At 31.9% G+C, this 19,307-nt stretch overlaps 2 protein-coding genes across 2 annotated transcripts; one reads left to right on the top strand and one right to left on the bottom strand.

Moving 5' to 3' along the window:
• Window positions 1-1,873: 1,873 nt before the first annotated feature.
• LOC120073152 (BTB/POZ domain-containing protein At3g50780) lies at window positions 1,874-6,416 on the top strand. Its single transcript, XM_039025805.1, has 3 exons — window positions 1,874-2,476; window positions 2,615-3,943; window positions 5,039-6,416. The coding sequence occupies exons 2-3, from the start codon at window positions 3,308-3,310 to the stop codon at window positions 6,011-6,013; spliced, it is 1,611 nt and encodes a 536-aa protein (XP_038881733.1). The 5' UTR covers window positions 1,874-2,476; window positions 2,615-3,307; the 3' UTR covers window positions 6,014-6,416.
• A 6,250-nt stretch (window positions 6,417-12,666) lies between these two features.
• On the bottom strand, window positions 12,667-18,470 carry LOC120073177 (BEL1-like homeodomain protein 2). The gene is made up of 5 exons (XM_039025844.1): window positions 18,219-18,470; window positions 16,824-18,109; window positions 15,405-15,790; window positions 14,306-14,366; window positions 12,667-13,513 (listed from the first exon to the last, which is right to left on the bottom strand). Exons 2-5 carry the CDS (start codon window positions 18,006-18,008, stop codon window positions 13,043-13,045), a joined length of 2,103 nt encoding a protein of 700 aa, XP_038881772.1. The 5' UTR covers window positions 18,009-18,109; window positions 18,219-18,470; the 3' UTR covers window positions 12,667-13,042.
• Window positions 18,471-19,307: the final 837 nt, after the last annotated feature.

Consider the following 19,307-nt stretch of genomic DNA (forward strand, 5'->3'; position numbering starts at 1 on the left):
ATTTTAGTTGCATTTTTGACAAGGTTGCATTCATTTTTCTATTTCTATTATATTTTTTGGATTTTTTTCAAATATATGAAAATAAGCCAACTTTTTTTTTCAAAGATAGCAAAATGTCATTTAGAATAATTATCCATATTTTTTTTGTGATTTTATTTATTTTAATTTAGTCTATGTTTTCTTTCTTTGTGAACATATTGCTTTATTAGTCAAGCTTATTAAATTAAATAGTAATGGCAAATTTATGAACACCATGTGTAAGCTAATGTTGTGGGACATTAACATGTTAATATGTTATGAAGTTGTGTAAAATGGAAAGCTGAGTAATACCAATAAACTTTTGGTTTATTTTTCCAACGATAAAACTTCAGGTGTAGTAGTTTTATGTGAAAAACAACCACATTTTATTTTTATATTTGGACTATTTTAACGTTACTCTAAAAATAAGTCGTAAAATTGTTGTCTTCAACCAATTAAGTTAAGTTATTGTCAATCTAACCATAGTTCAACGGATAAACACATCATTATCATCTTAAAAATTGTAATTTGATCTTCATATGCAGGATTTACTTTTATATATTTATTGAATTATTTATTCAAGAAAATTGAAGCTTATAGTAGGTCGAAAATGCTATCAAAATCATAGCATGGGATGATTATATTCATTTAAACCTATTGCATCATTTCTTACTTCCATTAAAAACAGAAATAATACAAGTCTCAATAATTGCACTCAAGTCCCATTATAATTCATCAACCACAAGGCCTAGAAATCAAAAGGAGAAAGAAAAAGAAAAGAAAAGAAAAGAAAAGAACAAGTCAAAAAGCTTTTCCAAGACAATGTTTCATATTTTGTCATCTGATCTGTATGCATGATGGTGATGTTGTCTACTCTGTTTTTCCTCTTTATTTCTCTGCAAAACCATAAAGAAGTGAGAAAATGAAAAAGAAAGGGAAGGAACAAAACAACATAGCAAATATCTTCAAGAAGCTTTGAATTTTAATTATAACTTAAAATATGGGTCCCAAAATGGAATTTTGATTTGGAATTAGAGAAAGCAAGTTTTGATTGGTGGAGATCATTATGAAATTTGAGCTTTGACAAATGAGCTTGCTTTGGAAGAGATGAGGTTGTTTCTTCCCAATTATTTCAAATCCATGTTCAATTTGCTTTCACAAGAATTTCTTTTTTTCTTTTTCAATCTCAAATCAACCACCTATGTTTCAATTTCAAACTTATTTTATTGGACAAACTATATTTTTAGTCTTTGGAGACGGATGTTTGATTCATGATGTTGGACACTTTGAAATTAAAAAAAAAAAAAAAAAAAGTTAGATTATACCTATTTTTATATTCACCAAATTATCTAATTTTAATTTACCACGTGATAAATTATTCTTCATTCATTTTTAAAATATTTTAATTCATTTTTTTTATGGCGTGAAAATGAGATGGATAAAGTAGGTGCACAAAAGTATTGTCCTTTAAAGGAATGTTTTTGATTGGTCGGGGTAAAAGTTTCTATTTGATCCTTTATAATATTAAAATATCACAGTCTATTTGTGATAAACCGCGATAGACAGTATCTGTGTCATCACGATACAAATAGATACAGATTGTAGTTCATCATAGTCTAACGTATATAGATAATAAAATTTTACTATATTTGTAAATATTTTTATTTGTTTTAAAAACATCCCTATCTTATATCTCAAACCCATTACATTCTTTAACTAAATCTCTGTTCCATAATTCAATTTGGCGCACCAAAGTCATCTATATTGCTTCTATTTGTTTTGTTTTTTATGACATCAATCGTCACGAATCTTAATCAAAGTGTTGAACTTGGTTTGCAAGTTTTATAATTTTGAAATGAGAGTTATCAAACAAAACATGTAAGAACAAGAGGTATGAAGTGAAGCTCAAAAAAGACATTTGCATGTTGTTAGGATTTATGGACCATCCCCATCATTTCAATTTCAATTCTCCAAATTTTCGTCATCATCTTCCCCCCACCTCCCTTATGAAATCCATAGCTTTCACTGAGAAAATCGAAGAAAAATATTCTGTTTCTGGAGATACCCTTTTCCTCCATTATTGCTCTCACTTTGAGCGCTCAAACTGAGCAATGTCTTGAGGGCATTTCAGTCACTGGACTGACATCAAAACATACAGATATTTTACCACTGTACCCACCAAAATGAAAATGAAAGCGAAGAGCCTTCTCATTTTGGGGGCATTCCTAGAATATCCACAGATGCAACAAACAAACACAGCCATTTGAGAAACCCAAAAAAGTTTTAAAGTAGAATTGGAAATGATGAGGAAGGGCGTGCCTGTTCTGTTTGATTACTGAGAAAGCTTTGTGGGTGCATAACAGAGAGAGATTGCAGAGAGAAATTTTTATTTTTTTAGCAATTTCTGAGAGACCCACATGGAGATACAATCATCAAAAAGTGAGATGAAGGCAAATTGGTAAGTGATAAAGTAACAATCCATACCCACCTCTTCATTTCACTTTTTTTTTTTCTTTTTCTCTTTTGTGGGTCTTCTCATTTTTTCTTTAATTCACAAAGTTAAAGCATCTCTTCTCTTAATTATTTCACTTACAAGGCTTTGTTCGTTGGTTCCCTTGATGCTTGACACCGGAGCTCCCTTTTCAATCATATTACGTTGTCCTGGTCTCGAATAAGAGGTGGGTTTTCTCAGAATTCTCAGCTCACTTTGGCATTGATGTTATTTCAGTTGAGAGAAGATGGTGATGAGTTTTGGGTCTCTGGGAAGCTTTTAGATTCTCTACTCTGTAAGTGAGCGAATGAAATTCAGTGCTTGTGTGTTTGAGTTTTTTAAGTTCTCTTTAAAAATAAATGTCTGAGGTTGCGAATCTCTTGGTGATGGTTTGAATGCTTTCGATTTTGAAACAAATTAGGGGAGAAGGGGGAGAAACGGATACTAAATGCTTTTGGCTGAAGTTATGGTTTTCTTCCGTTTCATCTTTTTTCTGAATATAGATTGTATCTCGTTTGATCTGATCTTCTTATATCAGAAAAATTATGAATTGGGTATTTCAATTTTAGTTTGAGCTGCAATTTGTGTATATGGGTTGTTCAATTCAAAGCTTGGAATCTTTGATTCAGAAAGTAGGAGACTGTAAGTTTCCAATATCTTGCTTTTCTCCTTTTATCTTCGAGCACATATCTTTTTCTTCACTAGAAAAATTTTATGGCTGTCCTCGGGTGCTTTCGATCTTTTGTTCTTAATGATCCATTTTCCCATTGTTAAACAAGCTGCAAAAAAGCAATAAGAATGGCTGAAATAAGGCTAGCTAGATTAGAACAAGGCCAAACCAAGATTAAAAATGTGCCAATTGCTGTAACCCCAGAAGGTTTTTGGTGCTGCCCTTCTCCTGTTGTTTTCCAAAAAACCCTCAAAAGTCAAAATCCCCTAAACAAACCCAAACCTGCCTCCCCGCCCTCAAAGATCCCTGTTGAGAAGAAACTAACACCGGTGACTGATAGAAAGCCAGCGCTTTCGAGATCACGGTCAGCTGCTGTTTCCGATGATGACCGAAAAGGCAATGCTGATACTTCTGGTTCTGGCTATAGTGCCCCAGAGGTTGTACACAGGACATCACGGCCTAAGGTTGAAAATATGCCAAGGAAAATAGCTATCGAGTTTGGTGAGCCGGGGACAAGTAATATAAAGGTTGTTTTACTTGGGAAGCAAGGATTTTCAGTGAAGTTGAGTGTTCATAGAAACGTTTTGATGGATAATAGTACTTTTTTCGCCAATAAACTTTCTGATCAAGAAGGTCCCTCAATGGAAATTGGTGATTGTGAAGATGTTGAAATATATGTTGAAACTGTGGGATTGATGTACTGCAAAGAAATGAAGCAATGGCTGATGAAGCAAAATGTTTCTCGTGTTTTGCGGATTCTTAAGGTAAGAAGCAGATTCTTATAGTCACTGTATGTTATAATCACAAATTTCAAGGATACCCTTTGTCTTTCTGTGGATTCATGTTCATATGACGTTTTTGATATTTCATTTGATTGTTTGTTCTGCTTCCTGATTAAAAATTAGAAATCGCATTTTGATGAATAGAATCTTGTCCTCTAGGAAGACATGAGATGTTTGTTACCTGTTGTAATCCTGGTTATTCAATAACCAAAATTTACTGAAAGTTCTTGCTAGATTGTTAATAGAATCATTGAAGCACTAACCATCACAAAGTATAAGATTCTGTAGATGACTTGCTTCTTTTTGAAAGTACAGTATGTCTTTTACTTTTTAGGCCCCTCGGTATCAATCACATAATTGAGCACTCTTGCAAACTTAGCTAAGTAGTTTTAAGACCTTCGAAGTACTAAAATTATTATTCTGTTTCTCTTGAATGCTGTTTAGCTCAATTTAAAAAACTCTGTTCTTCTTGGTATTCGGACAGGAAAAAAAAAGGTAGCTTTGTGATGTTGTTCTGATATGTATGTTCGATTCTTAAGATCCTTGAAGAAGCTACTGATAAAATTCAAACTAGAACCAAACTACATTGAAATATAAAGGATGAAATCTTACCTGATAAACTAAGTGTTTTGAGGTACTCGGACCCTCCCCTATTGATCTGTCTTTCAAACCCTAATTCACTCCGTTGAAATAGTGCTTGCTTAACTGCCTTCCCTTCTCTACATATAACCAAAAATCATTACCATCTTCCTAACTAATTATTAAACATCCTTAATAATATCCTAATAGTACGTTAATGGTATTCCTATCCAACGTGGTGTGTATATGTTCTTACTTTCTACTCTGTTTCACTTGAAAGCTGCAATTATTGGTAAGTCTATTTTGAATAAAATTTAAGGATCTTCGCAAACGTTAATCATGTAGTGTTATCTTTCATTATCTAGGTAATAGCTGTGGTGTATTGTGTCATTGCTTATACATATAACTTGCCATTTTGAAGATCCCGTTTTTATCTATGATCATGAATTCTTTTAAGTGTGTGGAATGGCATGAATACCTAAAATGCTTGTTTTGCAGGTTGCTGAATTTCTCGGTTTTAAGTCATGCATGCAGTCATGTCTAGAATATTTGGAAGCAGCCCCTTGGGTTGGTGACGAAGAAGAAGAAAAGGTTGTCACATCCATCCTACGACTTCAAAGTGAAGGCATCGGGGTGAGCCCAGTATTGAAACGAGTGTCTGCAGATGTGTCTAAGCCCCATAAAGATACTCTTTCCCATATCATCGAACTTGTTCTCAGAAGCAATGAGGAAAGAGGCCGACGTGAAATGAAACTGGTAGTACTGAGGCTTCTTAGGGAGAACCAGAGTGTATCAAGCAATGCGAGTGCAGCTGACATTTGCAATGAAATTATTTACTCTTCTTGTAGAAGCTGTTTGACCTCGCTATTGTTTCTGTTCCAGCAAGCTGCTGAAACAGATTTTACTGACAGATCAGTGGACAGGAAAGAACCAGTGCTGAAGCAAATTACTCTAGAGGCCGACAATCTCTCGTGGTTGCTTGAAATATTAGCTGACAGGCAAGTGGCCGATGAATTTGCAGTTATGTGGTCGAAGCATCAGGAACTAGCAGCCCTCCATGCAAAGTTGCCTATTGTATCTCGCTATCATATTAGCTGCATAACAGCTAGGTTATTTGTTGGGATTGGCAAAGGAGAGCTGTTACCAGCAAAGGATACCCGTAAATTGTTGTTACATACATGGTTAGAGCCATTGATCAATGATTATAGCTGGTTAAAACACGGTTGTGGGTCATTTGATCGAAAGGTTGTGGAGGAAGGAATTGGTCGGACGATCCTCACTCTCCCACTGGAGGATCAGCAAAGCATTTTGCTGACTTGGTTAGGCAGTTTTCTGAAGGTTGGGGATAGTTGCCCAAACCTCCAAAGAGCGTTCGAGGTTTGGTGGCGTCGGACGTTCGTTCGACCTTACATTGAGACACAAGGAAGCATTCACTCGCAAGATTGCTCAATCACACCCCAGTTGGGGCCTTGAGGATATGCCACTGCCACCATACTTGTGGAATGAAGCAAAGAAATGTAATGCTGAAGCATTTGCATTTCTCAGTGAGGAAAAGATGAACAAAACTGACCATTTGTTGGGCAATGTAGGTAGCTGCTGAGTTCATTGCTTAGTTGTGGTTTATGATGAATGAATTTTGAGGTCGGTCGAGAACGTTGTCGATGAAGTGAATTGCTCTGTTGTGAGTTAAATTTGTATGTAGTGTAGTATAAGCTGGCTGTGCATTTATACTCTGAATGCACCTTTTATTGAAGTAAAAATCAAAGTGTTGTCTGCTTTTGCTTTTGCTTCTTTAAGGGAGGTTATGCTATTGAAATTTACTTTGTAAAACCAAGATAGAGGTATTTGGGTTTGTTTTCTGTATATTTCTTCTTTATAACTGTGGTATAGAGCTGGTTAATTTAGGTCTCGTTTGATAACCACTTAACTCTCATTTGGTAATCATTTTAATTTTGGTTTTTATTTTTTTTTAAAAATTAAGTATATGAACACTACTTTCACTTCCAAATTTCTCTTTTTGTAATCTACGTTTTATTCTAGTTTAAAAAACCAAGCCAAATTTTAAGAAATAAAAAAAATAGCTTTCAAAAAGTTGTTTTTGTTTTTGGTTGCTAAGAATTTAACCATTGTACGTAAGAGATATGCAAATTATTACAAAAAGCATGGATGGAATAGACTTAATCTAAAAAAACAAAAACAAAAAAAATCAAATTGTTACTGAATGGAGCCTTAATTTTTGTTTTTGAAAATTGTGTTTACTTGATTTAGATATTAAATAGTGAGAAATAAACCAACAAAAATTATTATTCTAAGAAGGCTACAATATAAGTGATAATTTTACGAGGTTAGACCGAATAGTTGTTGTAGAGCATGCAAATTTTATAATCTCGTGCTCATATGAGTCACTTATACAGTAATAAGTAGAGATGTCCAATTCTCACACTGGGACGGAGATTCCCCGATTAGGCGTAGAATGAGGGAGGGAGTGGGGAAAAAAATTCCCCATGAGCTAAACGGGGACGGGGACGGGGAATGAATTCCTCGCCCCCGCCCCCGTCCCCGTCCCGTTCCCCATCCCCTCTCGATTAGTTTCTACATATTTATTTAGTATAGTTATCTAATGTTATGTTATTATTATTATTATATAAATATTACATTATTAAATTTCAAATTAATTATTTATTACGAAAGATAATGAATATGTCATAATGAATATGTTTAAATTGAATATTTAAATTAAGATTATATATGTGAATATTTGATTTATATTTATTTCTTTCTATTAAAAAAATTGAATTAGCTTTTTTAGGCCAAAATTTGAGTAATTTATCTTTAAATTCAAATTATCCTATAAAACTAACCATAATAACCAATTAGTATAAAAGTTAATTATTTAATTACAATTTGCTCATATTAGTTAATTTAAATTAATTGACTTTCTACAAAAAAAAAAAAAAGTAACAGGTAAAAATTCCCGTGGTAACCGATCCCATGAATTCCCCCCAATCTCCATGGGGAATGAAATGAAGAGTGGGGATGGGGAATGACATCCCCGGGCCCCGCCCTGCCATGTGGATATCTCTAAGTGAGAAGAAAGTAGAATTTCTTCTCACTATTTATTATTATTATTATTTAATATTTGGTAAAAAAAAAAAATAGATTCCTTAAAACCAAAGTTAAGCCATGTAAGATACATGGAAAATTTTCTAGTACTATGGTAATATAGAAAATTTTCCATACTACCTCCATTCATTGTTTATCTAAAAAATAACATATATATATATATATAGCTTAAAATATTATTTTAGTTTCTATATTATATTAGTTGTTCGATCCATTTGATAACCATTTGATTTTAGTTTTTCTTTTCTTTTTTTTTTTTTACAATTTCTTTACCACTTTTTAACTTTCCTAATCAAATACTTAATTCACACGCATATAGGCACCCACGCGTGTGTGCACGCTTGCACACAAAAGATCCTATTGGTACCCATTTGGTTTTTTATTTTTATTTTTAGAAATTAAGCCTATTTCAATTACATTTTTTACAATGATTTGCTTGCATATTTCTTAAATACAAAGGTTGAATTCATAGCCAAATTCAAAAACAAAAATAACTTTTTGAAAACTACTTTTTTGACTTATCAAAATTTGACTTGATTTTTTAAACCATTAGTAAAAGTAGATAACAAAGAAAGAAATTTGGAGTGTAATAATGTTCATAGGCTTAATTTTTAAAAAACAAAAATAAAAAATGAATTATTATCAAATGAAGGTTAAAATGTCTAACTTCAATTGTTGTACTTTTGATAAATTTAAATATATTTCTTGGAAGTTCAACTTTCTTTCTTTTCCAAAATTGGTTAAATAATATAATAAGAGAAATTCTTATAAATAGAAAAATATAAAAAATATTTACATTTTATAACCAAAAGTTTCATAAGTATAAATATTTTTTTCTTTGCACTTTTAAAATTTTTTATTATAAAATATAAATATTTTTTAAAATATTTTTCATATCTAGAAAGGCCATGAATAATAATAATAGTTTTAATATAAGAAAGCACACTATAAATAAGTTCGAAAAAAGTTATTTTAGATACTATAAAGGCCAGTAATCAATTAAAAAAGGGAATAATTTAAAGTATGAACTAATTTAAGGTGAGAGCACAACGAGTTCAATTTTAAAGTAGCGGAACAAAATGATATTTTAATTTTATATTCCGAAATTAAAAAGAAAAAAGAAAAAGGTATTTTGTGAAGAGCAAAGTGTAGGTAACACAAGACGAATATTTGTAAGAATGGGAAGTGGGCATGTGGGTTTGTGGTGAGAATTGAATTATAGAGCCCTAATTAAGTTTGGGCCCAGAAGAAGACGACGACAGCAGAGATGGAGGGCCCAGATCGGCCCAGCCCAGGTTAGCCAGCCCATGTAGGGCCCAAAATATAATAATTATGAAAATTTGAGGAAATTGACGTTGATTTGTTAATTGGTTTGGTTGGGTTTGGATTCATGTGCCATGTGCGTGCCTACTTTTATAACAAGACAAACAAACCATTTGCAGATTCAGACACAAATCCCTTCACATTTCACCCTTCCTAATTATATATATATATATATATATATATATATTATATATATATATATATATATATATAATATATATATAATATATATATATATAAATCACTGGATTTTCCCCCCTCATCATCTCTCTAAATTATTTACTTTTTACTTCTCTCTCACACAAAACAATATTTATTTCACATTCAATGAAAAGCTAAATTTCTGACCAACCCACACTCCCAAGAAAAAAAAAACTGTACTGACATGCATTAATTAAAAATAAGTATAAAAAAGAAGAACCCATGAATTTTGAGCAAATTTTGAATTCATAGTGTCATAGTTGATTTTTTTTTTTCAAAAAAAAAAACAAAATAAAGAAAAATTGGAACAATAATAAGAGATGAAACGTAGGGAAAAAAAAGTTTATTTTGAGCTAAATAAGTTGTATCAAATTTAGTATATTAGATCAATTGTAACTTGAATTTCCAATTTGATTCGTTTAATCCACAAATTTGAATGATTATATCAATCAAAACCCTAAATTAAAGTTTAAATTAATGAAATTTGAAAATTTTAGAGTTAAATGTAAAGTTTAAATCAACGAAAATGAAATTTTTTAAGGTTAAAATTGATAAAACATGTTAAGTTTAGGGTATATATATATATATATATATATGAAAAAACAATGTTGAGAATTAAAGATAAACAATAAAAAGAGAGACAGGAAGGAGACCCACCAAATTTGGCGGTATGTGTCTGAGAAAAGGGCTAAATGGTTTTATCCACTGTGTCTGTGTCTGTGATATTAAAGAGATGAATTTGGGTAAGAAACTCATAGAAATGGCCATTATATATATATATGAAAGGGAATACAATTTTTGCAGTCAATGGTTAAATCATTTTTTTTCTTTTCTTTTGTGCAAATCAATGTAGCTAGCTAGGGCTGTATGTTTTTGTACAGTACTTGTACTACTCTCTATTTTTTTTTTAATCTAACCTTCCCAACTATAAAATGTTTGATGATGTCTCTTTTCAATTGGTTTTATCATTCTATGAGACCAAACTAAACCCTTTGAACATGAAAAATGGGAAATTTATACGGATGGGTCAAATTATGAGACCCATTCAGAAATTAATCCACCTTTCAAAAATACTTGAAAATTGATCTCTTGAGTTAGTTGCATGCGAAAGTACTGTTTTAATCCCAAAACGCGCGCGAGGCTAGACGCAACACAAATTTCTTACTTTTTCCTCTCATTCTTTCATCTCACTCCCCAATTCATGTTGTTCTCCATCTTTTTTTCTTTGATTTTTTTCCTTTCTTTTGAATTCTTCCTCTCGTTTCTTTCTCTCGCTTCTTCATCTCGTTTCTTCCTTTAGCTTTTCCTCATCAATTTTGTAGTTTTTTTCCTTTGAATTTTTTCTTTCATTTGAATTCAAAAAGAAGAAGAAAAGAAAGCCAAAAGAAGAAAAAGAAAGACAAAAGAAAGAGGAAGAAGAAGCCAGTGGACTGAAATTTAAAATTTAAAATGTTCTATCTGTCCGATGAAAAACGAGAGAAAGACACGAGAGGAATGAGTCCAAAACGAGATGAACGAGTGAGAATCTACAATGTGTGTATGATATCAAACGTTTTGGGGACTAAGCGGGCATTTCACACACGATTGATATCATCAAAATGCCAAAATTCGAATGTTTTTTAAAGTTGGGCCCTCGAAATTTGACCCATCTATACAAATTTCTCACGAAAAACATGGTAATAAATATACAACAACAAAACCTATACACAATTAATGAATATTGGGAAACCATGCAGTAGTAGTACTCCAATTTGAGAATTTTTTTTTTAAATGATAAAATGTCCAAATTTTTGTCCTTTTTTTTTCCTCTTGTTTTTGAATTTGATTGAGATTTCTAGTGCGCTCATGTGAGAGACCTATGTTGCAATTAATTTGGTAGTTTACGTTCTTCGTACGTAAATAGATGTGATATACATACATTTTCTATCTCTCCTATTGGTACAATGTCCTCCTCCTATACCAAACTCTTTAAAATACGTTTAAAGAAAAAACTTTTAAATTGTGATAAATAATATATTTTCCTTAAAATAGAAAGTTATGAGCATATATATCCAAGACATTGAATGAAATGAACCATAAACTAAAACATTTAACATTTAACATTACACAATTTAATTAATAAGATAACACAACACAAGAGATTTTTTAGTTGAAAATAACCTTCCAAATTTATTTCTTTTCTTTTTTTTAATATATAATATGAAAATATACATGCATATGCTATTCAAATGTAATAATTAAGATACATCAAAATGATTACATTACATATCATTAATTAGCAGCTCAATTTTTCTTATTAATGATAATTAATTAGTTTCTATAAACATCCATTATCCTACCAAACAAAGAAAAAAAGGGGGTTGCTTAGTGTTTAGGTAGTAGTTAAAATAAAAAACAATTAAAGTTTATGAAATTAATAATTAAAAAAAAAAAAAACAAAAACAAAAGTAAGTGGCAACACAAAGACATATATTAGGTAATAAGTTGTTATTGCTTTGCATATGATTGTTTTGTGATTTAAGGAAACATAAGGTTGTGTTTGGTGACAAATAATTAAAATTGTAAATTAAAATATATGGCAGTAATCAAAACTCAGTATCTCTTTATATAGTTTGGCTGTTATTATATGTGGATGCAGATAGAATATAGTGCCCCCAAAACAATAACAAATGTAGCTTTCATGGAAAAGAACTACCAAATTGGAGAACCTCTTTGAAAGGGAAAAATAAAACTATTGCAAATGTTGTTGATATTTCTTTATATGTTTTTTCTTCTGAATGTGACAACTATCTAGTTTCTTATATATTTATGGTTATATTATGATTATTCATGTACTTACATCAAACTTTTTTTTTTTGGTCCTTAATTATTGCCACGCAATCATTAAAATGTGAACGTGTAAATGTAACAAAAATTTATTATAGTATTGATATAAACATTAATGATGTAGAGTTAAAATACAACAAACAAATTTATATAATACCTAATTAACAAAAAAAAAAAAAATTTATCGTTATTGCATGTCTTTCTTGTCGTTAGAGATTCAATTTTTCAACTATGCAGTCATCTTGTTCTACTAAAATAAATAAATAAACAAGTGAGATTGTTTGGGTATTTAGTAAAGGGACAAAATTGAAAATTTTGAAATATCCTAAGAATATTAACATGTAAACATATAACTAAGAATATAGATACAAGTTGTGTTAGCTTCTTCTATATAATAATCATCTATATTCACTTTATATCATTATATAATTGTGGTTAGATTTGAACTACAGACCTCTTAGTTATCAACATATTCGAATGTCAATTGAACTATGTTCGAGTTAGCATTTGATGTGAATTAAATAGTTAGATAGTAGAGAAAATTATAATTAATATATAATTTGGTTTAGTCAACAATTATGATGGAAAAATCCAACCCTCAACTAAGAAATATATTAAATACTTCTTCATTTATAGACCTCAAAAGGATAGTCTAATACACAAAACAATACACATAAATATCTTATTTTTTCTTACGTACGTAGAAAATGATTATCAAATAATCATATTCCACAAAATTATTACACTCACATCTTACCAGCCTAGAAAACGAGAGTGAATGGGGAAAAAAAGATAATTAAGAAAAACCTACTATACAATTAACAATAATTTAATCAACCCCACAAATTGCAAAGCCCTAATTACACAAATTCAGCTACATACGTACATTGAGATTCAACCATGATACATCAATTAATTTTCTATAAAAAAGAAAAAGGGCCAAAAATAAAAACAAAAATTAAAAGGGGAATTTCAATTTGTTGACGATCATTATCCATATATAATCTGAAAAAGTTTAAAATTTCCTTCTCAAGAGTGACCAAAGTCTCTTATGGAGAAAGAAGGGTTATCCACCGCAGCGGCAGGCGCGGAGGTGTTTCCGGCGTGACGGAGGCCTAAAGTAAGGGACACATCACCGGTGGCCGTATTTGCGGTTCCAAATCTTATAAGTGTTGGTCCAGGATTATTCATGTCAGCTGCCGCAGTAACATCCTCAGACATGGTCCCATAATCTTCACTACTTCCATGTCGCCACACATTATGAAGATCTGAGTACTCATGCGCCGCCGTGAAGTCCGCCGCTACTTCGTCGACGGTGGTGGTGGGTGCTGGATTTTGTGCATTTATGGGATTGTTTTGGGTTTTATTATTACTATTGTTGTTGTTGTGTGGGGTGTCGTCTTGTGATTGATCTGTATCAACTTTGCCTTCAAGTTGGTACATTTCTTCCACCATTGGTTTCCACAACCGAACTCTTGCATTAATGAACCAATTCGAGACCTGCCAAATTTCAAAACCCAACCAAAACAATAGTAATTATTACGTCAAGTGTTTTTTCCCCTTTTTATTGTAAATTAAATTAATAAAGGTGATGCACTGGGTAATAAGTTCTCTTAAGAGACACATTAATGGCATACAAATTTGGCTTTTTCATACATATGTAACAAAACCTCAAGAGGACCACGTCTTAACCATTAATTTTGGATTATTAGATGTAAGAGAGAGAAATTACTTACAAAAGTAACTTGAATTTTGTACAAAATTTAATCTACATTCAATTATTATTAAGAAGCAGTCACAGTGGCAACCTCATTTAATAACTTTTCATTTATCTCGTTGGTAGATGAAGAAGAGATATACTAAAAACTTTAGTGAAGAATCTTCTACATACTACTATTATATTATTTATCATGAAGAGAGATAAAATAATGAACAAACACATAAAACAAAGAGACAATTCATCTGGGGATTTTATTGTCCTCCTTCACTTTCGCCATTTTCACACACAATGATGTCATAAAAGAATAATATCGTAAAGAGAGAGTGAGAGAGGGGAAAAACAAAGTTTGAAAATTTCCATTTTCATTCACATTATTACCTAAGGAACTTGTTTGTTTCTTTGTTTTACGTAAAAAGAAAGATTCTTGATATATTTACTCATTTTTATGGAGTCTATTATAGAGAAGTTTGCGTAAAGATAAGTAGAGTTTGGGATACACTTAAGAATTGCTCTTTTTTGTTTTTACAGGAAAATAGAGGGTAAATAGTGGGGGAGGAGAGAAAGGAAAAAACCTGATTTCTGGACAAACCAGTCTGTCGAGCTAACAGAAGCTTGTCTGCGTCGCTGGGATACCTGAAGAAAAAGACCATAAAAAATCACAATCACAGTCCTTGTTTCTTTTGCCCAAACCCCTCTTTTTCTCTCTTCATTTTCTGTTCTTTCCCTTTTTTTCTTTAGGATGTGATTTAACACTCACCATTTTCTGTACCCTTTTTCTCATTGATCGTTTCACCTTCTATGTACCTTACCTGCCACCTTATCTTTTTCCCTAATTAAAACCATATATACGTGCATGGACGATAATTAGATAACATGGGTTCTTGGTCCAAAAACAAAAATTGGGAATCTTGATGATCCCATATTGTAAGTATTGAAATTTTTGTCTTTGGACCGAATACCCATTTATGCTTCATGGATTTTGATATCATATTAGATAATATAAGGTTTCATTTCAAAATCAAATCGGTAACTAGAGGATTAACTCATCTATCTTATAAATATTATGAGGTGATTCCTTGATTTTTCAATGTGGAATACTCAATAACGACCATGCATCACTCCATCATCATTAAATTACCAATCAATTTAAATGAAATTTTAAAAACACAAAATCCTTCTATTCACATCAACCCAAATTATATACTTACCTAAAATATATATATATATATTAAAACTTGACTAAACATTTGATTTAAAAGAGAAATACTTAGATGTATTTTAAGTTACATCAATCCTTTTGTAGCTCATTCCAACAATAAAAGTGAAGAGCCTAAAAAATCTTTATAAAAAAAAGAAGAAAGAAAGAGAGGAGATTGACATAGCAATAATCAAGTGCAGTCTAGGCTGCAGGCCATACCTAATATGAGACTGCTCTTTCTCTACACAAATAAATAAATAATAATAATTTTTAAAAAATTTCCACGTGGCAATTATTAATTGGGTACAATAAGGATTGCACCTAAAGTATTTTTATAATTTTTTTTTTAATAAAAAGGTTATAATTAACAGTCATTAAAACACAACTTTTTGGTGTAATCAATGATGAATCCATGAAAAGGGGGCAGTTATTTCAGATCAGAAAAAGGTAAAATTATAAATTGTATTACGTACGGGTGAAGAAAATGCTCGAAAAGCCAAGCTCTGAGAATGTTGACTGATCTTTCAGGGAGGCCACGCTGTGGCCTCCAAGCTTCTTGTTCCATCATCCCCATTTGATGGAAAGCCCTTTGTTGCCGAAGGCTTTGTTCAAGAAGCTTCAATCTTGGTGTCTCTCCTTTTGTTATTCCTGATCCTCCATTCCCTCCTTTCTCCCCCAACGCCTCGTAGCTCTGCTTTAGCTGCTCCGCTATCGCATCTTTCAAGCATCGAAAGTGCCTCGACATTGCCTTCTGTGTCAACGTCGTGTAGGGTGCTGCCGCCCCGAAACCCATCACTAGGTCGAACGAGTTCACTACCATTTGCATTTGCTCTCGATATAGGTTGTACCTACGTTCGACCTGGACACATGGTTAAGAATATGAATAAAAGATTAAGAATAATACTTAAATGCGTCTCAAACAACATCACACATAAAAAAACGATTAAAATATTTCAAAAAAATATAATTGGATAATTTGATGAAATACACAAAGATAAGTTGTCTAAGATGCACTTCATTATTTTTTAAGGATTAATTTAATTTTTATTTTATTTAATGTTTGTTGTGTGGTCCCTTTCTATTTATACAAAAAATGGGAGGAGGTTAGAGTTTGAATTGGTAGAGTGAAAAGGGGAGAGTTGGATTTGGATTTGTTTTAGTTTTTAGTTATTTTATGTTTGTTATAAAGTAATTGAACTATTTAATTAAGCTACAAAATGAAGACAATGGATGATAATTAATTAAATAATTTATTTATTTATATCAAAGGAGTGATGAAATAGGATAATTATTAACATAATCTCCTTAGTGTTTCTCGCCATTGTTTCTTCTTCAAATACAGCCAAATCGACAGACTTTTTGTTTGAAAAAAAAATCGAAACAAAGGATTAATGTATTAATGAAATCAATTGCTTGTCTAGCTTGCTATATTTGGGTCAACTATATAAATGTATTTAATTTTATAAACCAAAATATTTATATACTATTTATGTTTGTTGGTTCATAAGCCAAAAATTGTAGGTTTCAACTGCATATATATCTTTACAAAGTGGGTACCAATTAAATCTTGTAGAAGAAAAAAAAATAAGGTATTAAATCTTATGAAATCTAGCCCTACAACAACCTAGTCGCTGTTTTTAGCTTATTATTTTCTTTGGAAAATCATTAATTGATGATCATCAGCCGGCTTATCAAGTGGTTAAACTTCATTAAATCATTAAAAGAAATTAACAAATACCCAGAAATTCATTGATAAAAAGATTGAATTTTTATGTGTAGTTTTTGACTTTTGAGATAAAGATATAGGAGAAATTGAGAAAAAGAAGAAAAAAAAAAAAGAAGAAGAGTATAAGGAGAGAGAGAAATTGAGAAAGAGAGAGAGAGATTCTTACCTCATCAAGCATGGACAATAGTTTGACCTTTCTCCGTTGATGCTCAATTCTGTCAGCAGCCGATAAGGTAGGTTGATCCTTTGATGTCGAGCCACCGGGAGCGGCGGTGGAGGTGGTGGCAGTGGCGGCAGTTTCGGTGTTGGGGTTTAGCTTAATAGTGAACTTGTTTTTCTTCAATTGAACTTTGCCAACACTACAAAACTCCTCGAGCAATTCTTGTGCAGGTTTGACATATTTTGAATTCCTCAACACATTTACAACTCCTAAAGATGACCCAAATCCAATTTGAACTTGATGGTTGGGATTCATTATGTGTGAATTAGCTTGAAAGCTATGAGGAGAATTCTCATTATTTCTAAAAGAATATTGCAAAATTGATGATGTTGATCCACTTCCTCCATCCCCTCCTCCTCCACCATGGACTTGATTGTTGTTGTTGTTATAACTATACAAAATCCCACCATCCCTAATTCTTAATTCATCCGCTTTTGCGACGGCGACGGCGGCAGCAGCAGCGTCCTCCAAGTGTTGTAAGGATGAAGAGTGAAGTGAGAGTGAAAGACCTTGACTTTCAACGACAGCGAATTGTCCGTAAGCCGTTTGATCTCCAACACTAACCCCACCTTCGAAACCCTGAAGAGGGTTCGCAGGTGGATTCGGGAGGAGCATGTGGAGAGTGGAGGAGGTAGAGGTTGGCGAAGGGGATCGGGGTTGTGGTTGTGGTTGTGGTGGTGGAGGAGGGTTCATCAAGAAAAGTTGCATGGATGAAGCCGAGGCCGAGTTGGGAGGGTGTAAAGTTCGAAAATTGTCTGAGAATTCAACGGTGGCCGCGCCGGGGGAGGGAGTGGGAGGGAAATTGAACATGTCGGATAACATGGTCCCCCCACTAGGTGTGGAAGCATAGACATGATGATGAAGTTGTTGTTGATGGTGCTGGTGATGGTGGTGGTGTTCATCTATTCCAATGACGGATGGTGGAGGAATCGAATCGGAGAAGGAGTCGAGACGGAGCTTATCAGGGCGGTTGTGTTGAGGGATGGCGGAGGAATTGGATTTGTCCAAGGTGACATTAGAGAAGGTGAAGATTCCTTGATGATGATGATGATGATAATCGTGGGACATAGAAGAATTGGCACAACTAGTTGCCTTATTGGACAAAATTAATGGACCTTTAGCGAGTCCCATATCACATAATAATAACAATAATTCTTCTTCTTATATAATTATTGTTCTTCTTCTTCATCGGATCCAAATACTCCACATAACAATATTAATAATAATTCCACCTGCAAAAAAAAAAAAAAAAAAAACAACAAACAAATCGAATCTGAATAATTCATCAATTAAAGAAGAACAAAAAAAAAAAAAAAAAAAAAAAAAAAGAGGAATGAGTACCTGGATTGGGAAGAGTGTAGAGGAAAAAGAGACAAAGTTGTAATAGAGATGAGTTTTTTTTTTTTCTTTTTCTTTTTTGTTTTGGGTATTGAGAGAAAAAAAAGAAAAGAAAAAGAGAGAATAAAATTAGGGGAAGAATTGAGGAAGAAGAAGAACTCACTGAAAATCTCTCTCTCTCTTTTCTCTAACAAAACAGACACAAAAAAGAGGGTCGCTGTTCTTCTTCCTTGCCTTCCTCTTTCTTATTACATCTTCATTTTTTTATTTATTAATTTTCCTGCTCCATTTGTCTCATTTGAATTTGTTTATTTTATTTTGAGGAAAGAGAAAAATGTAATAAAATTTTGTAATGTTTTCTTTAACATTCTTTTTTTTTTTTTTTGAGAGAGAGTGTGTGAGCACACTTTCCAATGTGTTTTTTCTATTTAATGAAATCAATAATTATTTGTTTCATTTATTTCTTTGTCTTACTCTTTTCCGATTTTTTTTTTTTTTTTTTTGAATTTTTTCCCTTCAAGCAAAGCAACATATTCATTTGGGAAGAAAAATTTGATAGTAGATTGATAATTTCACCTTAAATTTTGGTTTTTTTTTTCTTTTTCCTAATATCATAATTAAAAATTAAACTTTTTACAATTAGATTATTTGTACGACAATAAATAAAAATTAAATCTCCAACTTTGAAAGAGAGTATATGTCAATAATTGTTGACCTAAGGTCATTTTGACATATTAATAATTTTTTTTGAAACATTTTAACTTAATTGGTGTTATACACTTCTAAGACCAAGATTGCATCTTAATCAGTAAGTTAATTAAGATAAAATTAAATATTTCAGTCAATACTTCATGAGTAATTTTTTCTCTATAGTAAATTTAAACAATTGTGAGGTGACATAAAATCATCAAGTTTGGAATGTTAATTCGTCGTATTAGAGTGAAGAGTACTTCATTTTTTTTTTAGTGTAGCACTAATATTTTAGAACTATACGCAAATTGGTGAATATTAGTAAATACAAAAAAAGTTCTTTTATATGATGAGCATGTAATAGAACTTTAACATCAACTGTATGTATATACGATCTTTTGG

The sequence above is a fragment of the Benincasa hispida genome, chromosome 3 (genome assembly GCF_009727055.1).
Source record: "Benincasa hispida cultivar B227 chromosome 3, ASM972705v1, whole genome shotgun sequence".
In the NCBI taxonomy this organism is placed as follows: domain Eukaryota; kingdom Viridiplantae; phylum Streptophyta; class Magnoliopsida; order Cucurbitales; family Cucurbitaceae; genus Benincasa; species Benincasa hispida.

Bases quoted from the DNA above. Each gene is read 5' to 3' on its own strand.
- LOC120073152 (XM_039025805.1), top strand. From the start codon at position 3,308: ATGGCTGAAATAAGGCTAGCTAGATTAGAACAAGGCCAAACCAAGATT. The intron at 3,944-5,038 runs GTAAGAAGCAGA...CTTGTTTTGCAG, and splicing joins GTGTTTTGCGGATTCTTAAG to GTTGCTGAATTTCTCGGTTT.
- LOC120073177 (XM_039025844.1), bottom strand. From the start codon at position 18,008: ATGGGACTCGCTAAAGGTCCATTAATTTTGTCCAATAAGGCAACTAGT. The intron at 15,791-16,823 runs GTAAGAATCTCT...CCATGTGTCCAG, and splicing joins TATTGTCCATGCTTGATGAG to GTCGAACGTAGGTACAACCT. The intron at 13,514-14,305 runs GTTTTTTCCTTT...GAAATTTGGCAG, and splicing joins CTGGTTTGTCCAGAAATCAG to GTCTCGAATTGGTTCATTAA.